The sequence below is a fragment of the Gymnoscopelus braueri genome (genome assembly GCF_963280865.1).
Source record: "Gymnoscopelus braueri genome assembly, chromosome: 10".
Classification (NCBI taxonomy): domain Eukaryota; kingdom Metazoa; phylum Chordata; class Actinopteri; order Myctophiformes; family Myctophidae; genus Gymnoscopelus; species Gymnoscopelus braueri.
Genome location: NC_137611.1, coordinates 47771762 through 47784261, shown reverse-complemented (window position 1 = coordinate 47784261; position 12500 = coordinate 47771762). Strand labels below are relative to the sequence as shown.

Below are 12500 nucleotides of genomic sequence, written 5' to 3'. Positions count from 1 at the left end.
CTGCAGGTGTTGGGCACCAACTCGGTAAGACATACTACGGCTCACAACGTAGCCCAGTGTTTCTCTGATGTCTGAGCTTGTAGATCGGCTATTTTCGGCTTTCCCTTCAGAATAGGGATGCGAGGGTTGAAGTGGTTAATGTAATAAAAAAAAACAAAAATGTTTCCTATCACACAACGATTTGACGACCCCCCTGTAGTAATTCTGAGGACCCCCGAGAGAGAGAGAGAGAGAGAGAGAGAGAGAGAGAGAGAGAGAGAGAGAGAGAGAGAGAGAGAGAGAGAGAGAGAGAGAGAGAGAGAGAGAGAGAGAGAGAGAGAGAGAGAGAGAGAGAGAGAGAGAGAGAGAAGAGAGAGAGAGAGAGAGAGAGAGAGAGATATTGGGGGGGGGGGGGGGGAGGTGCACTATGGATGATGATGCTGTATTATAGCTCCCATTACACTACATTAGTGCACAGCAGCAGCTGTTGTGCACTAAGTGGTGACACGCTGTACTTGCGCGTGCTTGCCTGCCAAATACGTGGGAAATATACCGTAGTACAGGGGTGGGCAACTTTGACGATGGAGAGGGCCACTGTATGTCCACACTATGCCACGTTGCAGACACCTCTTATCTCCGTATTTTAACTTTTTTTTTCGTAAATTAATGCCGTACTTCGAAATTCTATGTCACACAAAAGTAGCTGATTTACAAGCTCAAAACGCGTCGCACGAAATCAATACTTTATCAGTAATCCGATATTAACCGGCGGGCCGCATTGAGTGAAGGTGGGGGGCCGCATGTGGCCCCCGGGCCCGCCAGTTGCCCATGTATGCCGTAGTACATAGGAATACACAATGGAAACAAGTCCCCAGGACTTTTTGTTGTGTTCCTTTTAGCTTTAAAGCCCTACTGTAGCACGTGTCGTTTACATTTCCGACTAATAACGTTTTCAATCGATCAAATGCCTCAAGTTTAGCAGCATTCAAGAAAGACACGTTTCCTGGTCCTCACAAGAGAAACGTTTCAAATGTTTTAACCCGTCAAGACCTGGAGGCCGATTCTACAAATGCCTTCTAAATCAGTGGTTCTCAAACTTTGTTGTGTCAAGGACCCCATCAATTGATATGTCCGTGAACCCCCCCATTTATAAATGTTCTGTGCCCCCCCCCCCACCGACCCCACTTTTTGAAACAATGGCATATAGCTGAGGTGAAATTGCGTTGAATCAATCTCACCGCGGGGTCGGCAAATCAATTAAAATGGATGATGGGATTTCCCCACGTAGAGAGCATTGGACACACACAGAAATGAGAATGGAGGAATGAGACTTGACAGTTTGATGTATTGTGTTGTTATAATCTATTAGTGTGAGGTTACAGGTTTTATCACTATATGGAACACATTAATGACACACATGTCTCCCTCTCAGCTTCCTTACTGTCTGTCTCTCCTACACTGTCTCCCTCTCAGCTTCCTTACTGTCTGTCTCTCCTACACTGTCTCCCTCTCAGCTTCCTTACTGTCTGTCTCTCCTACACTGTCTCCCTCTCAGCTTCCTTACTGTCTGTCTCTCCTACACTGTCTCCCTCTCAGCTTCCTTACTGTCTGTCTCTCCTACACTGTCTCCCTCTCAGCTTCCTTACTGTCTGTCTCTACCTACACTGTCTCCCTCTCCGCTTTCCTGCTGTCTGTCTATCCTACACTGTGTCTCTCCTTGAGTTTGTGTTAACCCTCATGTCTCCTGTCTGTCTGTCTGTCATTCCTGTCTCCAGTTTGTGAAGTTTGCCAACATCGAGGAGGACACGCCCTCTTACCATCGACGCTACGACTTCTTTGTGTCCCAGTTCAGTGCCATGTGTCACTCCGTGCACGAGGACCCCGAAACTCGAACCAGGTGAGTCCACCTGGACCACAGGAAGTAAAGTATCTGTTGTCTATCTATCTCCATCATGTGGGAGTGTAGGGGCGGGGGTTCTCAAACATTTTAATTTCAAGGACCCCCCAAATGGATGCATATTAGCCTGCGGACCCCCATTTGAAAAGATATACGCCAGGGACCCCCAAAAGAGAAGATTTGTACGACCGTAGCAGTGATTCTCAACCATTAAAATTTCAAGGATCACCAACTATGGTATGCAGTAGACCACGGACCCCCATTCACAGCTTCTTTTTTTTTTTACATTTTATCTCAGGGACCCCAGTCATCAGTGTTAAAGGAGAGATCCGGACATTTTAAGTGTTATCTTTGATGTGTCGCTAATCACTCACCATCATTGAAATGGACGTTGAGTTATTCCAGAGAGTCCCTTGTCGTGCAGTCTGGCGACCCCCTCCGTGGCATAATGGGAGCCCGTGTAATAGTGAAATTCGTCTATTATAACCGATGCAAAGTTAGTTTTGTCTCTACTACTGCTCATTGTGGAGTCTCATGATACTCAAACATGCACTGAAAGTCACGCACGAGCTATCGTTCGTGCAGAACGAGACGACGCTGGTTGCTTGTTTCTCTCACAGAACCTGGCGTCTGTGGAAGAAACAAGCAACCAGCGTCGTCTAGTCTTGTGCAAAACATTTGTAACTCAAATATTTGCTTCTGGGGGATTCTACACATGTCCTCTAAATCCTAACAGTTTTTTGAAAAACTTGTTTCTATATCAGTGGTTCTTAAACTTTTTCATGTTAAGGACCTGATGTATTTGACCAGGGACCCCCAGAAGCAAAGATTTGAGTTACAAATGTTCGCTTATTATTTTTTATATATATAAAAAAAAAAAAGATTAGCTATGAGCTTGTAGATCTGCTATTTTTGAATAGCCAAATAAATCTAAAAATGACAGATTATTTAAATAGGTCTAAAATAGGTTAACCATGTTAGACTCATTGAAAACCCACATCCCTGGTTCTGGTGACTGGTATTGTCCTCAGGTCTGTAACTATGAGAGTTGCAGTGGTTCTTAAAGTGGCGTCTGTGGACCCCCAGGGGTTGTTTAGGGGGTTCCAGGGGGTCCCCAGCAAAATGTGTTAATATAGCATCAAAATGAGTTTAACCACTTTAACCATGGACTATTTGAAAATCTATTTATGTTTGGACTATTTTGAAACATTGAAACATCAACTCAAATATTGTATGGGGGTCCCTGGCACAAAATATTTTTAGATGGGGGTCCGTGGCCAAACAAAATAAATGAGGATGACTGAACTAATTGACTCAAATAAATGAATCAAATGACCGACCCGGTATGCAATCCAATCCACACAATGCACTTAACCCATTCAATCCGGGAACGCTTCTCTGTCATTTTTAGGCTATTCAAAAATAGCAGATCTACAAGCTCATAGCGCGGCACTCGGTGCCGCGCAATGAGCGTGTAGGTCTGCTATTTTTGAAAAATCGTGAAAATCTGCGCAAATCTTTGAATATATACTCTACAAATGTCTTCTAAATCCTAAAGTTTTTTTAATTATTTTTTTTACTTATGTTCCCCCCCCCAGAAGCAAAGATTTGAGTTACAAAAGTTCGCTTACAAAAATATATATTCAAAGGTTTGCAAAAATGTTCACGATTTTTCAAAAATAGCAGATCTGAGAATGAGCTTTGGATATCTGCTAGTTTTGAATAGCCCAAAGAAATCTAAACAATTATTCTTTCCCGGTCTAAATGGGTTAAAACATTCCTCTATAAATAAACTCCACTCGCAGCCCTTTTCCCATTCCTCTGCCCCAGACAATCTGTGAAACAGCTTTATTCTCAGCAAACCGTATTAGTATTCATGAGAAACCGAATGAGGAAACGCTTTGTTGCGTTCGGGGGGGAGACGCCGCAGCGCGCCGGCAGCTCAGGACGAGGAGATGAGATGAAGTCAGAGTTTGTAGATGAGATTGCCTGGATTCCTTCTCTCCCACCGGTGCTAAGTCACACAGTTACAAAGTACATTTACTCAAAGAACTCGAGCACGAGTTCGAGGTACTTGTTTGCTTTCCGTGAGCGTTTCCATTTCTTGATGCTTCTCGGAGGCAAACTTTTTTTTACTCCACTACAATTATTTGACAGTTTTATTTCCGAGCGTCTTTGTAGATTTTGATCATTATTATTAACACGTATTGCTGCTGTCGGGCAGAAACCTCTTATCTCAATTTTTTCGTAAATGAACGGCCTACTTCATCCTACAGCGTCACACAAAAGCATTAATAGTAGCAGATCTACAAGCTCGAAACGCGGCACGAAGCGACGCGTTTTGAGCATGTAGATCTGCTACTTTTTATGTTTTTGAATTTGAATCCTGAAAAGTAACACTTTTGGACATAATGAGATTTCCACCCGACGACATGTTCCCTTAACTGATTGAGCCCAATGTTGTACTTTGGGTATTTGAAAATAGCTGATCTACTTTTGAAAAGAAAAAAAAAAGATGTGCCATTCTGCATAATGATGAGTACTTTCAATTTGTGGTACTTTAGTTTTATATTGGATGCCTAATACCTTTGGTACTTTTACTCAAGTACAATTTTGAATACAGGACATGCATTTGGTCTCTTTTGGGTGGAAACCTCATTATGTCCGAAACTATTACTTTTCAGCATTAAAATAAAAAAATATAAAAAGTAGCATATCTACAAGCTCGAAACGCAAGCTGGTAGACCTGCTACTTTAGATGCTTTTGTGTGACGCTGTAGTTTGATCAATTAGGGCATTCATTTTCGAAAAAATACAAAAACATTGTTGCATTGCTTATTTTACTACTACTTATTTTAAGACTACTACACCTCCGCTAGGCAGTTCCGGGAGGAGATATAAATAGCATCGTGCGAGAGGAGAGAGGCAGACGGGCTTAACTTCACTTGACGCCTGCATACCCCCCCCCCCTACAATCGCCCGACAAATCTAATCCCACCCGGCCATGTCTTCATAACATCATTATCTGCAGTCCAGCTGTATCTAGAGTCTCTCTCTCTAAGGGCTCATTCGGAGCTATATGCAATATGCCAGAAGTTCAGGAACCAAGACAATCGAGAAACGGGTTTTGATAGAAATTTTCGCTCTCGGGCCGGAAACCTTGTACCTGTTATGTCCAATTTTTGGTCGCCAAAAATATTTGGTGTCAGGGACCCCCAGAAGCAAAGATTTAAGTTAACCCCATTCAATCCGGAGACGCTTCTCTGTCATTTTAGAGTTCTTTGGCCTATATCTTTGAATATATATATATATTTAAAGTGAACATTTGTAAAATCAAATCTTTGCATCTGGAAGGGAGTTCCTGGAACATTTTTACAAATGTCCGCTTTAAAAAATATATATTTAAAGATGTGCACACATTTTCACAATTTTTCAAAACATAGCAGATCTACAAGCTCATAGCGCGGCACTCTGTGCCGCACTATGATTAAATATGGGTATGGTTTCTACCTGACAGCTGCAAAATGTTGCTGTGACATTTTCCGCAAAGACTGTCTTGACAAACAGCAATAAAATATACACAAGGTAATACTGGATTTTTATTAAATACAAATAACAAGAAAAATACAATACAATAAAAAGATAGAAATAATGGTTAAATGGTACAGGAGAGACACTACGGGGGGAAAAACATATTGGGCTTAAGTGATTAATTGCTTCACTTTTCCCTCACGTGTGTCTTTTCCTCACATGCTAATGGCCTTAAACACCAGGGATTTACTTTAGTTTAGCATCAGATAGGTTAACCACTTAAAGGGATATTTCACTTTCAAAAAAAATTTGGGTCATTTTATTTATGTGGTGACCGGCGGCAGCTCCAGTAGGAGACTCAAAGTCAACTTTGAGTCTCCTACCGGATACATTAGCATCTTTCCGCCGGTCATCAAATTATTGGCTTAGGAATGCGACAAAAACAATCTAATCTGCGATCAAAAAATCTCAATCATGAATTCAAGACTTCATGGGGTGTGTAATTGATAGAAAATAAGATTTGTTTTGGGTGAACTATCCCTTTAATTCCTTTGTGGTCCTCTCATGATGAACAGGGGGGGAAAAAACAGCCAACAAAACCAACGTGGTACTTCACAAAAGTTACATGCAGTATAAAAAATTAATAAAATAACATCTCACATAAAACCAACTGTGACAACATTTGAAACGGAATACATCAATCAACCCATACAATTGATTTAATATCAACCTATAGGAAGGTTTAAAGTGGTGGCAGCCTATTGGCTGACGCGTTAATTGGTCAGATGGGTGGGCCGTGTGAATTTTCAAAGCATGTTTATTTTAATGATCAACCAGTCGGTACTGTTCCACCTGGGATCAATGGAACTAACAACCTCATACTTTCATACCATGGCATTTGAAATAAAATATTAATCATATTCTACTATTAGTTTTTTCATTAATGTTATTACATTATTTTATTGTATCTATTTTTTTTTCATTTTTCAAAACAATTATTAAAAATAAATGAAAAAAGTTATCTAAAGAAACACGGCCTCCTCGCGTATTAGGAGGGCAGGGTGAGTCACCAGAACCAAGGACGGGTGTTTTTGATGAATCCAACATGTTAAAAATGGAGTTTGAAGTTATAATGGGTTTGTATAGGAAAGGGGGCGTGTCTGATAAAATGGATATCAAATATCTAAATACTGAATCAAGCAACTTAAAAACTGTCTGGGGGGCTCACAAGAGCCTGAGTAGACGATAAAATGACCCAATTTTTGTTTTAAAGTGAAATATCCCTTTTTAAGAGTTTTGCCAATTATCCGGGGACCCAATTGCAATATCCTCACAGGTTGGGAATGGCTACATTAGCTAAACTGACTGAATAGTGTGTGCATCCCTGACCTGAGTAAACAAAAAAATAGAAGCTTTACAAATATAGTTTGCTCTCCATATATATACTGTGTGTGTCTGTGTGTGTATATATATATATATATATATATATATATATATATATATATATATCGTCTCTGTCAGGTGGAAACGTCATGTCATATGTCAAATTCAAAAACATCAAAAGTAGCAGAACTACAAGGTCAAAACTCGTCGCTTCGCCCAGCGTTTCGCTTTTGTGTGGCCAGGGTGAGCCTGGAACCCACTGGAAACCAATTGAGGGTAGATTTTCCATGTGATAAGCCCTAAAATATATATTTTTTGAACCATAGTATACAATGTGTGTGTGTGTGTGTGTGTGTGTGTGTGTGTGTGTGTGTGTGTGTGTGTGTGCGAGTGTGCGTGCTCACTCACTCACTCACTCACTCATGTGTGTTGTTTGTTTGTTGTGTTATCTCTTAAGGAGACAGACCAAACAATATTTGAGTGTCACTCACTGGATTATACACATACCAAGGTCACCTCCAAGGTCACCTGGCAATATAGCTCCCATCAGAGCTTATATTAGAATTCACACTCATGTTAGAGTGTGTGTTCGTGTGTGCGCTCGCTCGAGCGTGTGTGTGTGTGTGTGTGTGTGTGCGCGCGCAGGCAAGCGCCAAGGTATTTCTATACTTTTGAGGGCCAAAAGTCCCCACAAGTATAGTAAAACGTGAGAGATTGACCTTGCGAGGACCATTTTTCTTTAGCCCACAAGATAAATGTTGTTTTCAAAAATTTCGTATACAATTTGGAAAGTATTCAGGTAGCATTAGGCATGTAGGCGTGTTATTTGTGGTTAAGGTTAGGCTTTAAAATAGGAAATGATAATAATTGTAAAGAATAAAAATGCTATAATAAAAAATAACCAGGCTAGTATACAATCTAATGAATTATTCAAATATCTTTTGACGCATAATAAAATGTGTTATGGTCATGATTCACCAGGAGTCTGGATGGCTTGGTTCTAGGCTTGACATAATTAATATAAATATGTTCTGAAATTGGATAAAATGAATGGGCTTTCTATCTGTGGAAACGCAACATCGCTGCCACTGCTATGCTCTATTCGTCTCCCCTTTCCTGAAAGCTACAATTAATGATGGAGCTCGCACTGTATGAAAAAAAAGCCACTACTTTACACCTTGTCGGGCAGAAACCTCTATACTGTATTTCAACATTTTATGTTCTTTCTTTCTTTCCTTTCCCCCCCCCGTAAATGAATGCCCTACTTGATCGCAACAGTAGCGAAATTGACCGCCAGAGGTTAATCTCATAATGTACTCACCAGTGCCAACGTTTTATTGTTGTTTTTTGTTTTTTTTCACGTCGCCATAGACCTCGTTAAAATCCTTAAGATTGAGCTGTGCACTGTTTGTATATATCGCGGAGATCTCCCTGCGTCTACCAGTGAAAACCACGTGTCAAACGGAGCCGCCATGTTGTAGTTAGAACGGTTTATGTTAAACAGTGATCAGCGAGGAGAAAAACTACAATCGAAGAAAATGGCGTTTTAGTGTGCGCTTTAGAATGGAGGCCGACGGGATCGGCAAAACGTGATCCCGAATAATTCCGTTTCCGGTGGTGTTACAATGAAATGTGCCGTATAGAAAATTGAAAAAAAAATGGGGCCTCTTCATTACTTCCTTCACAGGTGTTACCAATGATTCTAATGAAGGCTCTGGTCCATCTAGTGTAGCACAGTGGTTCTCAAACATTTTAATTTCAAGGACCCCCATGACTCTCAGAATTACACACCCGTAAGGGGCCATTGGGAACCCCCTCAAGGAACCATGAGGGTCCCTGGACCACAGGGACAGAGACCCACTGGTGTAGCAGAATGTTTCCAGTGTGTCAAAATGCACAATAATAGCACCCTGACTCTGTTTAACCAGACTGGAACAGAGCCTTCATTAGTATCATTGGTAACACCTGTGAAGGAAGTAAGAAGAGGCCCGATTTATTTCCAATATGGCTGCTGTGCATAGCGCCCATTATCATGATATACGTTATTGATGATAAAGTACGGTATGCTTCTGGGGCTTCTACTGGCTCTACACAGTGAAGACCCGCCCTCGCAGCCCTTCCACCCAATAGCATTTGTTTGCGGTTCCATTCGGTACCGGAAATGCCAATATGGCAGATACAAATTTGCTGAAATGGTGGATTCAAAAGGCCTCCCTGTTTGTTTTGGTAACCTAAAAATGTACCCTGTCTACCAAAACAAACAGTGAAAACACCAAAATACATCTATCTCTCTCTCAATGTTGAGAGAGAGTCTTTGGCACAAAACATTTTGAGAACTACTGGTAGGCTATAGAAGACGTGTTGTAGGATCGGCCTCAGGCCTTAATGGGTTGAGTAAAAAAAAAAAATACAAATCAGATGACTGTTTCCACCAGTGGTGTGAATGCATCATAAGACACTGTGCTTGCGCTTTAGTTTCAGGGTTAGATATGGGATCAACTGCCCCGCTCCTCCTAAACCTCACATTTCTCAGCCTCGCATTTTTTGCCCCTTCATCTTACAATCCCCCTTAAGACCACCCAAAAGCCCGCTATATTCCTCCTCCTCTCCTTCACACCCCCCGCACGCCTCCTCCCGGCCTGCACACCTCCCACACAAGCCTGATCTGCGTCTTTGGCAGCCAGGCGAGGGATTAAATAGAACGCAGATCTGCGTTTTTTTCTTTTAAAGATATATTAACCACTTGAAATGTCTGCATTCATATTCTGAGGGGAACATAAGCCAAAAATAGCCAATCTACAAGTTTGCGTTGTGACGCGTTGCGAGCTTGTAGATCGGCTATTTTTGGCTAAGAGATTGGGTGTAGACAGCCGCATTTCGAGCTTGTGGATCTGCTACTTTTGATACTTGTGTGTCGCTGTTTTATGATCAAATAGAGCGTTAATTTACGGAAAAAAACACAAAAGTTAGAATATGGAGTGAAGAGGTTTCTGCCCAACAGCAACGATATATAATAATAGATCAATTGGAACACAGGTTCTTTGGAGCATTTCCTGAAAAGTAACATATATGGACACACAAGGTTTCTGTCAGTGGTGGAAAAAGTACGTTTTTACTTAAGTAAAAGTATCAATACTGCCGTGTAGAAGTAAAAGTTACAAGTAAAAGTCCGGAATTCAAAATGTTCTTGAGTAAAAGTACAAAGGTATTGGCATCAAAATATACTTAAAGTACCAAAAGTAAAAGTACTACAATGTTTTAAAATAGCAGATCTACAAGCTCACAACGCGTCGCATCGCGACACGTTGTGACGCGACGCGTTACTTTACTCCAGTAAGGTAAAAATATCTCAAAATTGTACAATACTTGAGTAAATGTACTTAGTTACTTTACACCACTGCCTGAAAAGTAACATAGTATGTACCCACAAGGTTTGCGTCCGACTCCAACGACCTGTAAGCCTGCGACGTGACACGTTCTGACGTTGTGTTGTTTGTGTGTTGTCGTTTGTGTCCCAGGATTCGTGTGGCCGGTATCAAAGGCCTTCAGGGCGTCGTGAGGAAGACGGTGAACGACGAGCTGCAGGCGATCATCTGGGAGCCTCAGCACATGGACAAACTGATACCGTCCATGCTGTTCAACATGCAGGATGCTGAGGATATGGATAGGTACACACCACACACACACACACACACACACACACACACACACACACACACACACACACACACACACACACACACACACCAGGCACACAGTTTCTGTCGCTGGATATGAAGGCAACGTGGAACTAATGAGAACGCTGCAGTTCTCATTAATGGCCTAGAGGGTGTCGCTATTTCCCCCCTCCTGCTGGTTGCAGGAGACTTTTGACGCCATTAAACTGAATGGGTATGTGACCAGGTTGCCTTTATGCTTTCAGTCGCTAGTCTAAAGTATTCTTTCAATAGGCTCTATGCACAGCAGCCATATTGGAAATAAATGGGGCCTCTTCATTACTTCCTTCACAGGTGTTACCAATGATTCTAATGAAGGCTCTGGTCCATCTAGTGTAGCACAGTGGTTCTCAAACATTTTAATTTCAAGGACCCCCATGACTCTCAGAATTACACACCCGTAAGGGGCCATTGGGAACCCCCTCAAGGAACCATGAGGGTCCCTGGACCACAGGGACAGAGACCCACTGGTGTAGCAGAATGTTTCCAGTGTGTCAACATGCACAATAATAGCACCCTGACTCTGTTTAACCAGACTGGAACAGAGCCTTCATTAGTATCATTGGTAACACCTGTGAAGGAAGTAAGAAGAGGCCCGATTTATTTCCAATATGGCTGCTGTGCATAGCGCCCATTATCATGATATACGTTATTGATGATAAAGTACGGTATGCTTCTGGGGCTTCTACTGGCTCTACACAGTGAAGACCCGCCCTCGCAGCCCTTCCACCCAATAGCATTTGTTTGCGGTTCCATTCGGTACCGGAAATGCCAATATGGCAGATACAAATTTGCTGAAATGGTGGCTTCAAAAGGCCTTCCCTGTTTGTTTTGGTAACCTAAAAATGTACCCTGTCTACCAAAACAAACAGTGAAAACACCAAAATACATCTATCTCTCTCTCAATGTTGAGAGAGAGTCTTTGGCACAAAACATTTTGAGAACTACTGGTAGGCTATAGAAGACGTGTTGTAGGATCGGCCTCAGGCCTTAATGGGTTGAGTAAAAAAAAAAAATACAAATCAGATGACTGTTTCCACCAGTGGTGTGAATGCATCATAAGACACTGTGCTTGCGCTTTAGTTTCAGGGTTAGATATGGGATCAACTGCCCCGCTCCTCCTAAACCTCACATTTCTCAGCCTCGCATTTTTTGCCCCTTCATCTTACAATCCCCCTTAAGACCACCCAGAAGCCCGCTATATTCCTCCTCCTCTCCTTCACACCCCCCGCGCGCCTCCTCCCGGCCTGCACACCTCCCACACAAGCCTGGCTTTGGCTCCAGGGAGGAGAGCGAGGAGCTGAGAGCGATATTTCATCCAGAAAAGCCTCCTCTGTACCTCTCCTTAACCCTTCTCTGGAGAGAGAGAGAGGGAGAGAGAGAGGAAGGGAGAGAGAGAGATAGAGACACAGAGAGAGCGAGAGAGACACAGAGAGAGAGAGAGAGAGACAGAGAGAGAAAGAGAGAGAAACAGAGAGGAGAGAGAGAGAGAGAGACAGAGAGAGAGAGATTAGAGTTTATAATCCTTTCTTTTATTCTCTTCTCTTCTCTTCTCTTCTCTTCTCTTCTCTTCTCTTCTCTTCTCTTCTCTTCTCTTCTCTTCTCTTCTCTTCTCTTCTCTTCTCTTCCCTCTCCTCTCCTCTCTTCTCCTCTTCCCCTCCCCTCTCCTCTCCCCCTTTCTCTTGTCCTCTCCTCTCTTCTCCCCTTTCTCCTCTCCTCTCTTCTCCTCTCCTCTCCTCTCCTCTCCTCTCCTCTCCTCTCCTCTCCCTCTCCCTCTCCCTCTCTCTCTCTCTCTCTCTCTCTCTCTCTCTCTCTCTCTCTCTCTCTCTCTCTCTCTCTCTCTCTCTCTCTCTCTCTCTCTCTCTCTCTGGTTTCCATGTGAACAAAAATCTATATTTAGAATCTTTTCTTCTTCTTTGCACTACTATTGTTTTGTGTTCTTGTGTTCAGTCTTTTGCCTACTTCCCCCTCACATCTTGCCTGGAGGAGGCGAG

At 42.3% G+C, this 12500-nt stretch overlaps 1 protein-coding gene across 2 annotated transcripts in view; it reads left to right on the top strand.

Moving 5' to 3' along the window:
- The window catches only part of efr3a (EFR3 homolog A), a 140308-nt gene that overhangs the window by 62205 nt on the left and 65603 nt on the right, over positions 1-12500 (top strand). For both annotated transcript variants that reach the window (XM_080439405.1, XM_080439404.1), the window contains exons 4-5: positions 1-24; positions 1755-1876. The exon at positions 1-24 is cut by the window's left edge and continues 127 nt beyond it. In XM_080439405.1, coding sequence (XP_080295531.1) covers positions 1-24; positions 1755-1876 — 146 coding nt within the window. The remainder of the gene's footprint in view (positions 25-1754; positions 1877-12500) is intronic.